The sequence below is a fragment of the Zeugodacus cucurbitae genome, chromosome 6 (genome assembly GCF_028554725.1).
Source record: "Zeugodacus cucurbitae isolate PBARC_wt_2022May chromosome 6, idZeuCucr1.2, whole genome shotgun sequence".
Classification (NCBI taxonomy): Eukaryota; Metazoa; Arthropoda; class Insecta; order Diptera; family Tephritidae; genus Zeugodacus; species Zeugodacus cucurbitae.
In genome coordinates this window covers 65082781-65103722 of record NC_071671.1, presented here as the reverse complement: position 1 = coordinate 65103722, position 20942 = coordinate 65082781, and the positions used below count along the sequence as shown (strand labels likewise).

Below are 20942 nucleotides of genomic sequence, written 5' to 3'. Positions count from 1 at the left end.
ACAAGTAGCTAAGTAAGAAGCTTTTGTGGGTAGGACTGTAGTATATATACTTATATATATTGAATACTGTGTTTATACTTAGATAAATGATAATAAATATATATATATAGTATATAGTTAACCATGGGAACTCTAAGATTTCGCTCGATACTTTTTTATGTATTTCTTATATCTATATATAGATATTAATACATACATATAATTGCATTTGTAAGGCTTTTTTTCTCCCTACTCTCGACATACCAACTTTCCGATGCTAAGCACGTTTTCACTTACAAGCTATTTGGTTGCCTTTAGGCTTAATTTCGACTTAACTCCGTTTGTAATTCTCATCTAGACACTCATATGAGAATATGTGTGTTGTTGTACAAATTGAATGTCTAAATGTATATAAGCATGTTGCCGTAAATCCTTGCTTGTTTGTTAAACAAGTTGCGCTCACGAGGCTTACAGGTTACTCATACGCACCAGACGCACTTCCGGTTGACTAAGCTATTGCGAGAAATATTTTACAGTTATGTGCTCTTGTTAGTATTTTTATTACAACAACTAATCGAAGTTGTTTATTTTTATTTCCACTCTAATTCAAGCTACACAAATAACCTTCCTTCTAATGCTGTTAATTTGGAGCAAGAAAGTCGACATTTCGAAATATTTTTCGAAAACAATTTTAAATTGGTTATATTGTCAGATTTTTGCTTCAGTCGTGGGTCTATTAATTTTTTTGAATATGTGCTCTAAAACATCAGCTACAGTCCCCGCGCCTTAATTGCCACGCACCTCAGTCACTCAGCAGCCTGCAAAAAGTCAGTTAGTTCGCGTTCCAAAAACTCAGCTGCGTTCTTAATGCTTCAACGCGAATTGCATAAACGCAAATTGCCTTCATTGTGTGTTAAAAAGGACGCTAGACAACTAAATTTGAGCAGCGTATGCCGCGTAGCTGTCAGATATGACACATGCATTGACTTCCATAGACTTCAGTGTGTCTATTTTGACTTTCAGCACCCTGCTATTGGGTAGTCAATAAAAATGGTCGAGTGTGACGTACGCCTGTTGCTGGATGGGTTCCGTTGCGAATCACAGATAGCTTAATTTCATGTTGTAACTGCAACAGGCGAGTATTTTTTTGGAGCCTAAAAAAATCTACATTGTACGAGTATGTACCTTACATTTATGCAGAATTTGTGTTTCAAGCACAATGCGAGGGTGAGTCGTGAAGAGAATTTCGCTATTAAAAATGCTGAATTTCATGTTAATATTCAAATGCGGCAAATGGACAAGGGGCACATTTGATAGTGAAAGATACATATAAAAGGTAAAATATTTGGAAAATTCAAATGAATTCTACATTGAGAATTTCATTCTGAAGGAATGTTTTTTGGTAAATTATTGGCGTATCGCCCCCTGCTGTCAAACAGTGAATCTCAAATTGATTTTACTATGAACTATTGACATCGACGATTCAATTTTGACCGTCAGAAGCATTCCAATGCATTTCCTTTTAACATAGCACACGCACACTTTCCATGTAAGATATATGTATGGATATGGATGACTTAAAAACTATAATCCTGCACTAGCGCTAAAACTTTTCATCTCCAATTAAAGTCTAAGTAAATTTTTGAGAGCGTAAAATGCGCAAATAGAGTAAAGAAAAAGGAAACTATGAAGAAGAAGAAGAACAGCTGCAAGCTGGCGAACTACTGTATCACTTTCAACCAATTAAAAACATAGTAAGAATATTGTTTGGAACGAAAATTTAATTGCGTAAGCTATGCAACACCTTGTATTTATTTAATTAAAGTCTTACTTTGTGCTTTGCTCTTAGTAGTTAATACAATATGAAAAGTTTGAAAGTGTGGCCACACTTTGCTTTGTGTTGAAAAAAATATTTTAATAAAATTGTGTTGGAAAGAGAACAAAATTGATTTAAAGAAAGTTGGCATATATTATTAATTAAATGAAGTGAGAGTGTGTTATAGACACGGAACCTTTTATAAAGCCACTTTGATAAACTGATTGCAACAATGTGTATTATAAACAGGTGGCAATTTTATTCACAAATATTTTACTTCGAAGTTACATTTCTATTAAACCACCTAACTCTGTTTGATACCCATTATATAAACGTTTATAGTTATTAAAGTATCAAATTAAAAAATTTAAAAATGTGGCAACATTGCTCCAAAAATGTTTTATACAGCAACTTTCCTCAATCTCTCCATTTTACACATTACAAACAGTTGGCAACTCTGTTCAGAAATTTTTAAACTCTCGCAACAAATGTTGCTAAGAGAGTATATAGTTTTGTTCACATAACGGTTGTTTGTAAATCATAAAACTAAACGAGTTAGATATAGGGTTATATATACCAAAGTGATCAGGGCGACGAGTAAAGACGAGTTCAAATCCGGATGTCTGTCCGTCCGTCTGTCCGTCCGTGCAAGCTGTAACTTGAGTAAAAATTGAGATATCTTCATGAAACCTGGAAGACGTATTTCTTGGCACCATAATAAGGTTAAGTTCGAAGATGGGCGTAATTGGACCACTGCCACGCCCACAAAATGACAATAACCGAACACATATAAGAGCCAACTAAGCCATAAATTAAACTATTTAAGTAAAATTTGGTATGAAGGATCGCACTATGAAGGGGCATGTTTGTATGTAATTTTTTTGAAGAAGTGGGTGTGGCTCCTCCTTCTAATTTTTTTTGTACATATCTCGCAATGTACTAAAGTTATATCAAGGAAACTAGATATAATTTCTTTTAGGTACTACCTTATATAGTACAAAAATGGAGGAAATCGGATTATGACCACGCCCACCTCCCATACATAGGTTATGTTGAAAACTTCTAAAAATACTTTAATTCAGTAAAGAAAACCACTAGAAATCTTTAATTGCATTATAAAGATGGTACAGAAGAGCTGTACTCAAAATTGTATACAAAAATTTATATGGGCGTGGTTCCGCCCACTTATGAGTCAAAATCAATATCTCCGAAACTACCCGACCAATTTCAATGAAATTCGGTTCATAATATCTTCCTAGCTTTCCAATGATATTTTCTGAAAATAGTCCAAATCGGTTTACAACTACGCCTATTTCCCATATACCAGAACTTTGAAGTCGGTTTGAATAGTTTACTTTCCAATAAATAAAGTAAGCACTAGTGAAGATATCGGAACGGAATAAGTTTTCAAGACCCTATATATCGAATATTAGGACCAAAAATTTATTACCGAAAATATAGGAAAGTCTCTCAGGTAATTTGAACAAATTCAGAGGAGGGAATATGTTTCTTCTAAGAATATGTCTCCGTGCCAAAAATTAGTGAAATCGGGTCATAACTTTCCCTAGCACCCATATACCTAATATTAGGGTTTTCAACCTTTCAATTGACTTTATACCATATAAATGCCGAATATGTGAGTAAAATTGTTTGTTATATTAATAAAATTAAATAAATAAATTGCGAGAGCCCTTCCTTACTTGTTTTAGCTAAAATATTTCTTAAAACTGTTTACGTCTTATACCCAAATTGAAGTATTTAATTTACAACTAATTTTATTTAAAAAAAAAAAATTAAACGAAATACAATAACCCTCTCTATTCTATTTTAAACTCTTAAGTGGCCGCAAGTGCACGCCACTGTGGGAATTTAAAACTTATCAGCTAAAATTACGAGTAAACCACAAAAGTGCGGCGGATGTAGATATTCTAAGTTCGCTTGCCAGCGCATGAACAGAACACACACGATATACATATATATATTTATATATATATAGACTTCTAAATAAGTTTGTTGATCTAAATGTATCATAAATGCAGAAATATATATTTTGTATTTAGATTTAGCAGCAAATATATTTATATACTTGATCGCTATAATGCGGTGAATAATTCAAGTGATGTTTGCTTGTAAGATATTAGAAATCATTTCCTAGAGGTAGAGCTGTCAAAACCAGCTGCCAAATTTATTTCGTCACATTGTTTCGATCTGTAATTATTCATGGTTAGATGACGTATATTTCATTCAGATTACTAAAACATGACTCACTATCCAAATTAGTTCTAAATCTAAACTTATTCAATGTTTAAATTCTAATATAAAATATGCCACGCCCTGTATTTTGACAACTTATCAAACAAAGTATTATAAAACTTGATTTGTTGCAATTATTCTAAACCACTTATCGCCTATCAGATAAAAATGCTATGGTCACAGTGCACCTTTACACTGTCAAATACAGCTGAGAGATTAGTCATAACAAATATTTTCCTACAATATAATTCAAAACTCTTAACTAGCACTTAAATAGCTTATCTGCTCTATATTTTGCAGCGCGCTTGGCTTATTATCAAGATAATAAAAAACTTATGTCATATATCTGCGATGACGTATAGCCATTTTTGAAATATGTTTAGCTTCTATTGCACCGATTTTGATTTAAACATCTCACTAACTAACGCAATCTCAACTCTTAGACAGTTAACGGCACGCTTATAACGTAGTTGCATGCGCGTGCTAAAGCGAAAACAAATTTGAAGCGTTTAGTGCATATTAAGTGATTTTTTTTCGTTCGAATTCTCCCATAACGGTTAATATTTGTATAAACACACTAATGACTATATCAGCGAAGAAGTCTAATAAAACAGCCGCGGACATCGGTCCCAGCTGGCGGCAAGCAAAAAAGAAAGGTAATATCGTTTGTAAAAAAAAGCTTGTGATTACTGAGGACAAATGTAAAATATTTTTTCGTTGTTTACCTTCATTAGTCGGTCGGCGAGTTCTATTAAAAATCTAACCTACAAATTGTGGTGGTGGAAAAGTTCATTTACGTGTTACGTCGCTTCATGTAAATTGGCTTAATTTTAATGAGGCTGCGCCGCGCGTCGTTAGCAAAACGAATTAGCTGAAATTATTAAAATTATACAGATTAGTGTTTACATTATAGTTTATTAAAAAAAATTAGCGATTTTACGAAAGAAATGTGGGTCACGCCGAAATGGCGATGGAAATATGCTGTGCTGCATAATGAGGCCTAATGGTTTTTTTTGTATAAAAAATGTGAGTTGTTTTTGTGTCTGGATAATGGATCGGTCAGAATTGAAAATGGAGCATATGCTCACGTTATAGCGATGAGAGGTTTGCTCTCGCTTTGAGCTGCGTAAAAATAATCTCCTCCAAAATCGATAAATAATTGCACGGAACTTTTACATCCAATTTCGTTGTCAATCTATTGGTCGTTGAAGGCCTATTTATATCTATTTCTATTATTAACAAGTAAGGAAGGGCTAAGTTCGAATGTAACCGAACATTTTATACTCTCGCAATTTATTTATTTAATTTCATTAATATAACACACAATTTGACCCAAATATTCGTCATATATATGGTATAAAGTCCATTGAAAGTTGGAAACTCGAATATTAGGTTAGAAGCACCGAGTTCCTCATGTACGATATATAGGGGCCTTGAAAACTTATGGTCCGATTTCGGCGATTTTTAGAAAGGGGTTGCCACACTAAAAATGTAGTATTTAATCAAAATTCTGTTCCGATATCTTCACTACTTACTGCTTATCTTTATACATTGTAAAGTAAACTATTCAGATCGTCTTTAAAGTTCTGGTATATGGGAATTAGGCGTGGTTTTGCGATTTTGCGTATTTTCACAACATATCATAACGATGCAAGGAAAAAAATTGCAAACCGAATTTCATTGAAATTGGTAGAGTAGTTTCGGAGATATGGGTTTTGATACATAAGTGGGCGGAACCACGTCCATTTAAAATTGTGAATACCATTTTGAGTGCAGCTCTTCTGTACCTTCTTTATAATGAAATTTAAGGTTTCTGTGGTTTTCCTTACTGGATTAAAGCATTTTTAGTAGTTTTCAACGTAACCTTTGTATGAGAGGTGGGCGTGGTTATAATCCGATTTCCTCCATTTTTGGACTATATAAGGAAATGCCTGAAAAAACGACCCCTGAGAGTTTCGTTGATATAGCTTTAGTAGTTTACGAGATACATACAAAAAACTTAGCAGGGGGGCGGGGCCACGCCAACTTTCCTAAAAAAATTACATCCAAATATGCGCCTTCTCAGAACAATCCTTTGTACCAAATTTCACTTTCATATGTGTTTTCAGTTATCGCCATTTTGTGGGCGTGGCAGTTTCATTAAGATATCTCAATTTTTACTCAAGTTACAGCTTGCACGGACGGACAGACGGACAGACGGACGAACGGACAGACAGACATCCGGATTTGAACTTTACTCGTCACCCTGATCACTTTGGTATATATAACCTTATATCTAACTCGTTTAGTTTAAGGACTTACAAACAACCGTTATGTGGACTTCTCCACATAACTAGCAACTTTTGTTGCGAGAGTATAAAAATTATGAATTGCGAAAATGTATATCATATGAAGTTATATTACCCCAAATATATTCGTACCCATCTTGGAAAGAGAGTAAGTTCTCACAGAATCAGTTACACCTTTTTTCGTTCAATAGTTTACTACATAATATGTTCGAGGAGCTAATATCGGGTGGGATCTTTGGAACACTAGGTGATTCCAAAAGCAATTTTTAGATTTGTTATAGGGGTAAAGTAGTCGGTTGGATTGTAACTGTCAACTATAGTGTCATACCTCTGAAAATCATCTAATTTGATGTTGTTGAGATAGACCTGATGGAGTTCAAATTGAACAAATTTCAGTTCATAGACGAGAATTTTGACTATATCTTGAACAAAAATGTGATATTTTATCCCCATCAATAATATTTTCATTAAAAATGGTTTAATTGAATCGTTGAAAATGACTTGAGATCTCGCGATTCATTTTGAGATTCATCGGTCGTGAGTAACTTTTGGGAAGAAGAAAAACATGTATCTGAATGTAAAACGTTTAGTTCAAAAGACAGATGTAGGTTAAAATACCGCAATTATTTTCGAATAATGATTAAGCTTTAATGAAGCATTATACATCCATCGCCGTCTTCATCAATCCAAATTCTATTGAGTTCGTATAATATAACCATTGTCTGAGTCAAATTCGTTGCAAAATATTGCGCTCGTGTATAAAAATAACAACTTCAATGAGCTAGCAGTGGATTTGATTAAAAATAGCGGTTACTCAACACGAACGGAACAATAATTTTAGAGAAGGGAAAGTAATGCCGTTACAAATAACATCTATAGTTAGACGTATTGCAAGCTATGAATGCTTCATCATCATCATTATAAACTGAAATATGAAAATAAATATGAGTAATAGTTATGCCAAGCAACAAATCAGTTCATTAGGGTTAACGTAATAGTTTATAAAGGGGGAGGACCAACTGTTGGCAGCGCTAAAATTAGAAGCAGCGCAATGCAGCAATGTAAAAGACGAACGTTGCAGTTTCATTCAAGTTAATAACAATAATATTTTATGATTTTATGCTGCTAATAACGGTAAATGCGGTTGACGTCTCAAAACGTGCTGCCAAGAATAAACCACAGCTGACAGGGGGCGAATACATAACGCGACGAGGGTACGCTACTATTCACCCTTTATCTCACAAATAAGCTACTTTATTGCTTATGCAGTGTGTTTTATTTTTAGTGTTGCCAGATCGCGGTCGCGATCAACCATCTGCAATTTATTATAAACTTATCTAAAATTAAAAATATTATAACGGTGAAAGGCAGCCGTTTCACTTACCTATGAGTAGTTGACTGTAACTAATGAGATGCAGCAGCTAAGTGGCGCTGATAACGGCGCGAATGTTGGTGAGGCGATGTGGAGTGGCACAGCTGCGCGGGCTGATAACTTTATGATTATTAACGGGTTGTAAAACTAAGATTTACTGCACATGAGTGTTCGTGTGCCTTGCCATGTGAGTAAACAAATAAGTGGATATACTAGGGTAAATAGAAAGTGGTATTTTTTTATACCCAACATAGTGAGAGGGTTGGGTAAATACTTATTTTGATTATTTCTGATGAACGGATGTAGTTCTGTTGAAGTACTTTAACTAGACTTTGTGAAAGCTATTTGGTCTCATAAGAGATTATACAACGAACATAATCCACAAATCGATAGTTACTAATAAATGTCGGTCTGGCCGATAAAATAACAGATGAACATTTTCCCAGATCATTTGCGGACGAAGCTAAACCCTAGTTGGTAGTTTAGGCCTCCTAGGTCGAACTCTACCTCGAGAAGATTTGGACAGAACGCAGAAACTTGCCTTTTATATGTTGAATTGGCTGAGAGAATGAGAGAGAGAAGGTCTGAACCAACAGTACTTAAAATGTAAAGGCATAAAAAGAAAGTTTAGCAGCCTATATAATGCTCAAGTGAGGATGTAAGAATTCCTAAACGGTGTATTTTTTTTGTCTATTATTATTAAGCAGTCGTCGGAGAGACATGGAGATATTCTCAATTCTCTCAGTCAACATATATTTTTAAGAAGACTTTCTCATGAGAGATCGTCATTTTTCTCTAACGGTTAGTAAAGTGCTTGTCTATGCGTGATAAATATTAAATAATCTCTTAGATAGAAGACCGATATTAGTTAGTGGTTTTAAAAACATATATTATACACTAAAATGACTCGACAATAGGAGTCTCGAATTATACTGCAGTGTCAGAATATCTGTTTCGGATTATGAATGATCAATGTATTTATCAATATATCTCACTCTACAAATATTTGTCTCTTGTTCGGTCTGTACTACAGAATATATGACTGTATAGTGAATGGCGTAAACGATATTTCTTAAAAGAATGGTCCTGTTGATAAATAGTCATTAAAGTAAATGAGTCATTAATATAACTATAACTTGGACAAAACTGCTGTAGGAGAGAGATAGATATAGTTAATGAGCTACAATAGCTGATCAAGTTCTCTCTCTAAATCACCCCAAGTGTGGTGAGATTTTTCTACCTATGGAACAGCTGAGTCAGTCAAGCTATAATTGAGATATTCACCATTTGTTTCTCGCTCTAAATCATGCCTGGTTTGATGAGTTTTTTTAGTTATGAATGAGTGGAGTCTTTAAGCATTTGTAAGCAATCTCTTCCTAGAGGCCGATTTTATTTATTTAAAGCCTCATATACGATGTTTGTTTACTTCAGAAGCTTGCGTGGTTTATGGAATTCTCTAGTTTGCTGATTCTATTTTGATCTGCAATTTGTATGGGATGCATATACTTGGTGCAAATTTCTAAATATATATTATCTGAAATGCTCTAGCCACAAACGCCGGGTATAACAAATACCGCCATAGATAAGCTTTCTATATACGCGTATTTACAAATAGCATATTAGCGTGCATGTTGCGTATGCCTTTCGTCTAATATACGTGACAGATTGGAAGTGTTTACGTACACTAGCACTTAAATTATAATCGCTATGGATGTTTACATAACTCTCTATATATAATATGTAATCTGCTGGCGTTATTTATTTATATACGATAGCTAGCTAACGACCTGTGTGTGGTTCTCTGTGCGCCTATTCTATTGGGCAAGCAAAGGTGAACACAACACGGATACACACACACACATTAATATATATTTATACTCTCGCAACAAAGTTGCTAAGAGAGTATTATAGTTTTGTTCACATAACGGTTGTTTGTAACACCCAAAACTAAACGAGTTAGATATAGGGTTATATATACCAAAGTGATCAGGGTAAAGAGTGGAGTTCAAATCCGAATGTCTGTCTGTCCGTCCGTCCGTCCGTCCGTCCGTCCGTCCGTCTGTGCAAGCTGTAACTTGAGTAAAAATTAAGATATCTTGATGAAACTTGGCACACTATGAGCAAAATCGGACCACTGCCACGCCCACAAAATGGCGAAAACCGAAAACACATAAAGTGCCTTAACTAAGCCATAAAAAAAGCTATGGAAATAAAATTTGGTATGAAGGATCGCACTGTGAAGGGGCATATGTGGATGTAATTTTTTTGAGGAAGTGGGCATGGCCCCGCCCCCATATAGGTTTTTTGTACATATCTCGGAAACCAATAGAGTTATATAAACCAAACTTTCTGCAGTCGTTTTTTTAGCCACTTCTTAATACATTCCAAAAATGCAAGAAATCGGATAATAACCTCTCCACCAAGGGTTATGTTAAAAATTACTAAAAGTGGGTTAACTCACTAACGAAAAACGCCAGAAACACTAAATTTCACATAAGAAATGGCAGATAGAAGCTGTACTCAGATTTTTTTACAAAATGGAAAATGGGTGGGGCGTCGCCCACTTATGGGTCAAAAACCATATCTCAGGAACTACTCGACCGATTTTAATGAAACTTGGTTTGTAACAGTTTACTTACATCCCAATGATATGTTGTGGAAATAGGCCAAATCGCTTCACAACCACGCCTACTTCCTATATACCAGAACTTTGAAGACAATCTGAATCGTTTACATTACAATGTATAAAATAAGCACTAGTGAAGATATCGGTGCAGAACTTTACACAAATACTATGTTTATAGTGTGGCAGCCCCATTCTAAAAATCGCCGAAATCGGACCATAGGTTTTTACGGCCCCATATATCGAACACGAGGACCTCGGTTCTTCTAACCTAATATTATGGTTTCCAACTTTCAATGGACTTTATACAATATATATGATGAATATGTGGGTCAAATTGTGTATTATATAATATAAATAAAGTTAAATAAATAAATTGCGAGAGTATAAAATGTTCGGTTACACCCGAACTTAGCCCTTCCTTACTTGTTTTAATAAATTTTTATCTGTTTGTGTACCCATAACCATACCTCATAGCTAGATGTGGGCAGGTGCGCGTTTGCATCCGCTTTCCTGTTTATTTGCGTTGCTCGGTGGCGGTGTCGGTGCAACTGGCAGCTGTTGCGCATTTAGCGCGTTGAGTGTGAACTACGCCAATTCGTGGAAATTCAATGCCAAACGGTAGTTGTTGCCTATCTGCCGCCAACAACTCGCGTGGCATAGACGCGTTGCGCTTCTTCGTTTTTTTATTTTTTGTTTTTAAGAAAAAAGTATCAAAAAAAGGATTTCGCGGATAAAATAACGCACACATACAGACGCGTGAAGGTCCTTGCGCGCGAATTTCGTGGCATTTCATGTGTCGAAAGTGTCAAAATTGTCGAAATAATCTGCTGAGGGCAGCGAATTTTTGCGCTGTGTTACAGTTCTCGGAAATTTTAATGTGAATATTTTCAAAAATAGAAAATTGAAAATAATTCCGAGTGCATATTTTTGATAACTCGTTCTGGAAGTTGTAATCTCCATGTCTCCGGCGTGCGCTACATCATTCAATTTCCACGTATTAGTGCCACTAAGCGCGTGTTTTGTTGTAAAATTTGTGAAAATTGACGCTTTTGTGTGAGCGTGTGAAATGTTAGTGTCTCGCTGAGCATGTTAATATTAATGATGCCACCGGAGAAGTTACGGCAGCCACTAAGACGCTGCAGAGATGGGAAACGCAACGCTTGTGGTAGGTAGCATGATTGCAAGCTAGAAAGCATGTCAGCTAACGCTTCATTGTTGTAGGTGTAGAAATGTATGCTGAGACACTAGACACCAGCGCACACGAAGAACTGCTTTAAATAGCTACCTACGTTACCTGTAGAACGCAGTCATGTTGCAAGCAAGCTCAACAAATCCCTCTTCACACATCCTCCCACACACACACTCACCTCGAGAGACTCTCACAAGTTGCTGCTTGGCTTTCTTGGCATGCTCACATCCTGCTTCCCGCTCACTTTCAGCATTATCCTTGAGGTTATTGTCTGCACTGTGATTTATTCATCTCAGACATTCCTCTCTTTAAGGCATTTCAGATTGTGCATATTAAAGGAATTGCAAAAAGGCAAACGTTGAAATAGAAATGTGAAAAGAAAGCGTGCGAAGTTAGCTGCAGGGGTTTGTCGCAAAATATGCCAAGAAAAATGCGACTTTTTATACTTTATTCTTGTTGCAATAGAGACAAGCTTGCTGCATTGCTATTGCAGCTGAAATATGTTATTCTCATGAAATATTTGCTATTATAATGTTCATTTCAAATATTTCAAGGACAATCGTTGTGTTGGGGTTGTGCGAAAGCTTGGTTATGTCATGGTATTTGGTGATTTATGATCTGAAGTTTGTGTCTTATAGTTTATGAGCGTTGTTTGAAAGACATAAGTAGCGTAGCAAAGTGTATGGCACGCAATTAAAATGTCTTTATACTAAAGTTGTACGAATTTTCGTTTCTAAGTTATTTATTTTTAACAATTGAATATACTGTAAGTTTTCAACCAAAACATATTGGTGGTACACAAAATGTTTTTTTGAGTTGTAGGCGTAATTGTTATCCGATTTCAGCCGTTCTCAAAATATTCATTAATGACACTGTAAAGGTTATAATCACCAAAATTCATTAAAATCTGTGGAGGGAATAATGAGTTTCTTTAGGTTAGTACTCATGACAGTTTTGTATAATGCTGAGATATATCTTGATTGAAAGATCTGTATTGCTTAAGTTAATAAAATATATAGAAAAAAGTTTCTAGCGATATATGATTAGGTTCCTCTGACATACTTTTATTTTCGAAATTCTTTTGATTATAACATTGGATTTATACAGCAGTGAAAACCGTGAGATCGTAGTTCGGTTGTGTACTAAGAGTTATAATATTCAACCAAGCGTAGAGTGAACTATAAAGCTTTTTGTTTGATAAGTCGACCCAGGTTTTTAAGCGTTTGGACTATACATATGATTATAGGCAAATGAATCTTCTTTATGTGCGGTAACTATATTAATTAAAGATAAAACTTTAAAATTGCACTTGAAACAATTTTTTAAGGAGGGTTGCCACATGTTTCTGAATTTTAATTTAATATACTTGAATAATTATATTTTCATAAAAGGGAAATGCAATTAAATATGTTTGGAAATGTTGATGTTTAAGAAATTTCTTGAAAGAAGTTGCCACCTGTGAAAATATTTTATTGAACAGAATAAAATATTATAATGCATCAAGTCAAGAGATGTTAAGAAAAAATGTATAGCGGTGATATTCTCAAGTGTTGCCAGCGGTTTGAAGAAATTTACACTCTGAGCTCTTCGGAGTTCTTTGTGACATCTCTGATTTTTAATGTGATTTATTAGATTTTTTTTTTGTTGAAAATTGTAATTTTGACAGCATACGTAAAAACTATTATTTCTAAAATAAATATTTTAATTAGTTGAAACAACTTCCACTTAATAAAGACATAAAGAGATATTTGAATATTTAATTAAATGCTGTTGTGATTTAACTACTGGTTATTATTAAATTAAGTACATCATTTTATTGGACATACAAATTAAGCATGTACATTGAATGTGTCCAAATTAGGTTATTATTAACTACAATGTAAATATTTATTTTAATTATCTGAATGTGAGGATAACCCGTTATCAATAACGAACAGCTAAAATACACATTTATTGTGCAATTTTCATATTTTAACGAAATTTTGATAAAAACCTATTTATTTTTATATGTACATATGTATGTATTCAGTGAATAAGTTGTAAAATTAAATTACTGCCAACTCTGTAATTGAATTTTATTTATTAAACCAAACCATTTGTATTCATATAGACCTTGCTGAAATTCTGTGCGCGAATGCAATTGTTAGCCATATTTGTGGTCAAATTGAATAAATAATAAATAAGTAATCAAGCTGGCACTGTAATTAACATATATACAGCACATATTTTATTTACACCAATTTGCATTCGAAAATATGTTTGGTGAAAAGCGCATATTTGAGCGCATTTAGGCGCTTGTTGATGGTGTTGCATTTGTGGCATGCTTATCAGATTAAATGCGCCACAATAAATTTAGCCCAAAGAGCAACTGTATGCACTTTCATAGTGTTGATTTGTGGGCGATTTTGTTGGCAATGCCAACAATAAATAAAATTATAACTGAAAGTGGTACTAAATTTGCCAAAAGTTTGAATTTATTTGTTTTTGTTTTAATTCTGAGCACGTTTATGAAACGGCAGATTAAAATTTTCACAACTCTGCTGGAGTTCGGTGAACAGAATATAATTTTGTATATTTTTATGAATTATGGAAACATGTTTTAGGAGAAGAGTTAGACGGAAGACTGGGATATTTAATTTTGTACTAAAAATCTTTATGGATTGTGCGATAAGATAACTAGAGAACTGTTTGGACCAAATTAATACAGGCATAAAGGCTGAAAATCAATTAAAATGTGCTAAACTACGAAAAAAGGTCTATTATCAAGTTATTGAATAAGGATAATCTATCAATTTTTCGTGGACTCTGCTTTAGTTTATACATATGTATATGCATATCAATTAAATACTTTTTCCAATCTACTTTCTTACAGATTTTCATCGTGAGAAGAAATTATATAAAAGACCCTACAATCCAATGCCAGCCCGAAAGGGGCTGCTTGCGCCCCAAAATACCTTCTTGGATACGATCGCAACACGTTTCGATGGCACACGTAAGTGAAGTAAATACATTTTCAATATATATGTGTTTTCACAACAGAAATAAGCATTGGAATTGAAAGGAAATTAAACAATTAAGGAAGGGCTAAGTTCGGGTGTAAACGAACATTTTATACTCTCGCAATATATTTATTTAACTTTATTTATGTTATATAATACACAATTTGCCCCACATATTCGTCATATATATTGTATAAAGTCCATTGAAAGTTGGAAACCCTAATATTAGGTTAGAAGCACCGAGTTCCTCATGTTCGATATACGGGGCCTTAAAAATCTATGGTCCGATTTCGGCGATTTTTTAATGGGGCTGCCATACTATAAACGTAGTATTTGTGCAAAGTTCTGCACCGATATCTTCACTAGTGCTTACTTTATATATTGTAAAGTAAACGATTCAGATCGTCTTCAAAGTTCTGGTATATAGGAAGTAGGCGGGTTGTGAAACGATTTGGTCTATTTTCACAACATATCATTGGGATGTAAGGAAACTATTACAAACCAAGTTTCATTGAAATCGGTCGAGTAGTTGCTGAGATATGGTTTTTGACCCATAAGTGGGCGACGCCACGCCCATTTTCCATTTTGTAAAAAAATCTGAGTGCAGCTTCTATCTGCCATTGCTTATGTGAAATTTAGTGTTTCCTACTATTAGTAATTTTCAACCTAACCTTTGTATGGGAGGTGGGCATGGTTATCACCCGATTTCTTTTAATTTTGGACTGTATTAAGAAGTGGCTAAAAGAAACGACTGCAGAAAGTTTGGTTTATATAGCTTTATTGATTTGCGAAATAAATACAAAAAACCTATTTGAGGGCGGGGCCACACCCACTTCTTCAAAAAAATTACATCCAAATGTGCCCCTCCCTAATGCGATCCTGTGTTGCAAATTTTATTTTAATAACTTTATTTATGGCTTAGTTATGACACTGTATAAGTTTTCGGTTTCCGCCATTTTGTGGGCGTGGCAGTGGACCGATTTTGCCCATTTTCGAAAGCAGGGCACCCATTTTCAGAGTGCCAAGGAATATGTGTTCCAAGTTTCTTTAAGATATCATAATTTTTTCTCAAGTTATCGCTTGCACGGACAGACGGACAGACAGACGGACGGACAGACATCCGGAATAAAAAATAACGGGAATTTTGTTCAAAAGTTCAATGTTGGTGTAGTATGTCTCTGAAGTACTATACAATTTTCAAATGGTTTCATTGCTTACTCTGCCTGTAGTAACCGTTAAGAATGCCAAAAATCGAGTTTCGAATGGAGACTATTTCGAAGGTGACAGCATTAATATAAACAAATTAATATTTTTTTTCATAAAATGATAATACCGGTTATGTTTTGAACACACCTTCTTTGACGTAATGACGTAAGCTCTTATAACAGAGATGCCATGCCAGCTCATGATGTACAGCTCATGATCACAACCCAATTTGATTATTCAACAGCACTTCCCACTACAGAAGCCAAAACTATACATTTTGTAGTTGTCCGAAATGAAGCACGCACGCATGCAGTTACGTAAGCTCATTACATTTACGTAACAACTACGAGTGTGTGTGTGTGTAGTTTTTAATTCACATATGTCAATTGTCGTCAATGCGTGCGCCCCGCCTACAATTTAACACACTTACGCCCACAACACTTTATGAGCGCAATAAATCTTACCGCAGTACAGATGTACACTTAAGTACTTTGAATTTACGACGTTGCAAGCACACAGACACACACGCACGTGAGTACTTATGATGTACTTGCACACGCATGCATCAGTTGGCCGAAAGCTCTTGCTAATCCACTCGCTGGCTGTTAAGTGCTGTTAAAGTGTTTATGACTTAAGAGTGTTTGCTGTTGCCGTTGTTGTTGTTGCAGTTGCGAGCTGAACCTTGTAAGCGCTTAAGCGAAATACTTATAAGCATACGTAATGTGCTCACAGCTTGAATTATGAATTATGCACACACACACACACACATATTCACATGCATTGCGTAATTCAAATGAAAATTAATTAAATTAATTGCATAGAAGTGCTTGTCGTCACACATAACTGTATTGAAGCACCAATACGCCTAATGCCATTAGCGAAGTGTTTTAAAAGCTTTCAAGAAGAGCACTAAGTGCATTTTGCAACTTCGTGACAGCTTTTAATCAGCAATTAATTTTTTCGAGCATTAATTAAGCGTTTCATTAGGTTAATTTCGTATAAGCAAGTACTCTTATATACAAGTATAATAAATAGTATAAATTTTCCATCATTTTACTGTCACTTATTCCATATAATTATCCCTACACCAAGCAGTCCTTCACAGTAATTTAAATATATCTAGAATATGTAGCTTCCAACTCTTGTGGGTTTGCGTTACGTAAATGCTGTCGTATTCAATTTTACATTTCACCTTGAATTCACTTAGTTGTACTGACAGTTTATTTTTGTTATCCTTTGCGTCATAAATAGTCGTGTTGGCGTAGTGTGGTTATGTAAGCTCTCCTGTCACAATGAGGCAGTACGAAATGCGTAAGCTCACATGAAATCTGATTATACAGTGTATTTAAAGCTGATTGGCCGAAAGTGGGACGGTCGAAAAGCTTTTAAAAAATTAGTTCGGGTCATTATTGATAGTGTAATGATATACTTTAGAGTTCGCAGCCAACTTCAAGGCAACCAAAGCAAAACGGATATGTCTGGAATATCACCTAGTTGATTTGCGAAGGCATACAGGTTAACCCAAAGCACAAATGTTATTTCTTTAATGTTCCATCGGTTCGAATTTTTCTAAGTTGATACCCAAAAGTCGAAATGATTTGTATTGCGTAGTTCGGGCTCGGTTTTTCACGAAGTTTTGTTCGACGAATTCCGAAACGGATTCGATAAATAAATTAAATTAACGAAACACTATTCTTTACAAAGATAGGAAAGATAGTTGATAGAGAATTAGACTATAGTGCCACAGGCTGACTACCTGTCTCATTACCTTTGGAGGTTGTTCGCTTTTGAATCCACCGAAGCCTCCAGATAGTGGAATCAGGGCAATTTTACTGGAACCATTTGATGAAGAAAGACAAATTAGAACTATTTCGGACGCCTCTTTACGGTGCGCATATTTTGAAGATATTAAGGTCGAGGATCCAAATTTAATACAAAAAAAGGTTTCTACGGAACTTTTTCCTCCGAGACACAAAACTGAAACTCGATATTAACAATCAGCCTGTACAAACCTTCCATAAATTCCCATATGCTTTTCATTGCTATTTTCTGGCCATAAAGCCCCTCGGTGCTATTTTCCAATCTGGCAGCACAAAGTTAGAAATACAAATACATACATATATACACACAGCATTCCACTACTAACTGGCAATTATTTCGGTTAGCAACGGTTGAATGCTGCAAGCGAAACGCCGTTACCAAGCGCTGCTACGCAATTTTTCCGCTGCTATGCACGAGCACGATTCTAAACTCTAACCGCGTTGCCATTAACGAAATCGAAATAGTAGCATGCACTTGTTTCGCCAGCGCAAAGCTTTACGGATAATGTCAATGCTGGTGTCGTTGCCATTGCTTGATTAATGAACTTACCCCATCCAATGATACAGTTATACGAGTACACGTAGAAAGAGACTGTGTTGCTGTTGCACCGAAAAATATGCAACCGATTGGGCGATTTTTTTTGTCGCACAAAGTTTTGTTATCGCAACAATACAATACCGTTATTGCACACAAATACCTGCCACACCCACCACTCACCCACCCACTTAGTGATCCAGCTGTGTGGCGCTCTGCCTTTGATTACGATGTCCTCTCGTGGATTTCGCTGCAATTCAAAGCAATTCCGAAAATTCGTTTCAACATTGGGAGGAAACTAATTCAATTACAGTTAGGCGTTTACGCCACCAACCATTTGTATTAGTATCCGCTCGCGGTAGTGCAATTGTTTGTGGCAGCGAGTAGCTTTTCATTTGTGCTTTGTTGTGACCGCAATTATTCCATTAATTAGTGTGTCCGCGAAATGCAGCGTGTTTTCGCATGTGTTTTTTTTGGGGGCGTAGCGGCAAAAGCTTTTGCAAGCTTTTATAAATTATTTCGTTTATTTTATTTTTTTTTTTTTCGTACATTTTTAACTAATTGGATTTGTAGCTGTTTATATGAACAGCATTTGGTTGGCTATTTAGGATTGCTTTGTTTGTAATTAACCCTTTAATGCCCAAGGCTACATGTGGGCGATGCAATTTCATTGTCAGTTTAGAATTTTGTTGTTTTTGCAATTCTAAATATTTGTTGACCCCTGCGGTGGCCATTTTAATAGAAAATATTGCTACTTTACATGGAAATTTTGTCTAGAAATAGTCATGGTCAATTGGTCTTCCGAATATTCTAATAATGGACTGAAGCTCAGTGACATGGTAAGAGCCAGCTTTAACTGTGAAAAGCTTCATAGGGCTCAGGTGATGTGTGCCAATCAATATCATAAAATCCAGGCGGTTATTAAAGCTTTACATTAAATTCTATGAAGTTCAAGTTGCTTAGACAGTGGCTTGGTTTTTGTGATTTGATCAACTTTATTTTTAGTTTTGTAAGAATATTTTAGTTCCATTTCATGAAAATATTTCAAATATGTGTTTTTTTTAACAAAGTGTCGCTCCGTAAGCTCAACATAGATGGAATGAATTTGTAATTTTCAGCGAATTATGAGCGAATATCGTACAAAAAGTGTTGGTAAAAGCTGCTGAATATGGTTAGTCTCAAACTATAATAATACTGATCTAGTTCCAATATGATCTTTATACTTTGTTCACTTAGAATTGTCAATTCAATATATGTATCTAAAATTCTCTTGAACGCCAAACTAAAAGCTACCAAACCGATAATACAGCAAACAAAACATAATGAAATGAATACTGTTGACCTTAGAGGTCTCCTCAACAATGAAGCACTCTTCCCATTCCCAAAACATTTGCATTTCTATCTCGTTGTCCGTTTGGTCATAATTACAACGCCAAGCAATGTATGTAAATCCAAAATCCAAAATCCAAGTTCGAATTCGAATTCGTCCCAATGCATAAATTTCCAAAACAGCAGTGACATACATCAATGGTCATACAATTTGGTTGAATCCAAAAATGACCAAAATCACCATGCAATGCAACCGCCTCGTTGTGAATCAATGCCGCATTTAGGTATTTGCATTTTTAGGTTTTTGGGTGCCATGCAACAGTAAGCCAGCTGGCATATCGATAAGTGCACATATGACAGGCGTAGCTGTGTGTTGAGAGTTGAAAACGCGGACCATTGCGTCTAAAAGTGTGCTTTGAAAATATTGCAAAACTTCAACAGTCTGCCGACCAAATTAAATACCCTGCAGCTTCCCTTGGCCAAACACCGTGAACGCAATGAATATACGATGCGTCTATGTAACTGGCAATGTATGTATGTGTGTTTTTGTTGTCTGTGTATGTGTACCTGCTGCTGGTGTTGGTGTTGTTTATTGGTTGGTTGGTTGCCTGGCGGCTATAAAAGCCACAATTGCGGCAACTTAGTTCGCCGCAATCAGTAGCAGATGCGATGCGACATGTTGGCGGAAGCGTATGTGTTCAGGTTCATTTTTCCAATAGCAAGGATGCGCACACTCATTTAAACCAGGGTAGGTAGTTATAAGCTCACAATTGCGGTCAGTATATATGTATTTTGGAAGCAGTACCTAGTAAGCAAAAATTGGTTGTTGATAGTTTTTAAGTTGGATTTGGTTTGTAAGACTGATGCTTACAGTAGCATAAAACCATATGCATATGTCAAGTTTTTCATGTATATGAAGTATACTTTTAGGCAAAGTAAATACTGGATTGAGGTTCTTTGGTGTATAGTAAATGTTATTTTGACGCCGATTTTAATCCTTCATGTCCGAAGTAATAAAATTAAAAACTTTAGTTGGATTGAGTAAAGTATTTCGGTAGATTTAATAGAAAATTATATGTATATTGTAGCAAACCTGTAAGAGTACAATGAAATATTGTCTTATCGAAGACACAAACCTAGTTTAAAGCTTTATCAAAGATATGTAGCTTAGTCAAAAATGAAAAAGTACACATACAATTCTGAGCCATTGCTTAATGGGAATCCGATATGTTTAAGGAAAACAAGAAAAAACGTTAACTTCGACTGTACCGAAGCTAATATACCCTTCCCAGGTGCATTTCTTTTAGTAACTATGTGTTTAAGCAAATCTAAAGACGTAAGAAAAAGTAAGTAAAAAAAGAAAACATGTTACTAATTTTTTTAGCAGGGCCCTGCAGGGTTGTTTGCTAGAAACATTAAGGTTATATAGTTAACCGATCTGAACAATTTCTTCGGATATTATATTATTACTTTAAGCAGTAATCCAGGACAAATTTCGTGAAGATACCACGTCAAATGCGAAAATTTTCC

At 35.2% G+C, this 20942-nt stretch overlaps 1 protein-coding gene across 1 annotated transcript in view; it reads left to right on the top strand.

The window, feature by feature from the left end:
- Window positions 1–10765: 10765 nt before the first annotated feature.
- Window positions 10766–20942, top strand: part of LOC105211631 (potassium voltage-gated channel subfamily H member 4) — a 70997-nt gene continuing 60820 nt past the window's right edge. Inside the window, 2 exon segments of the mRNA XM_029039859.2 lie at window positions 10766–11499; window positions 14396–14515. Of these exon segments, the coding sequence (XP_028895692.2) occupies window positions 11421–11499; window positions 14396–14515 (199 nt within the window). The 5' untranslated portion in view covers window positions 10766–11420.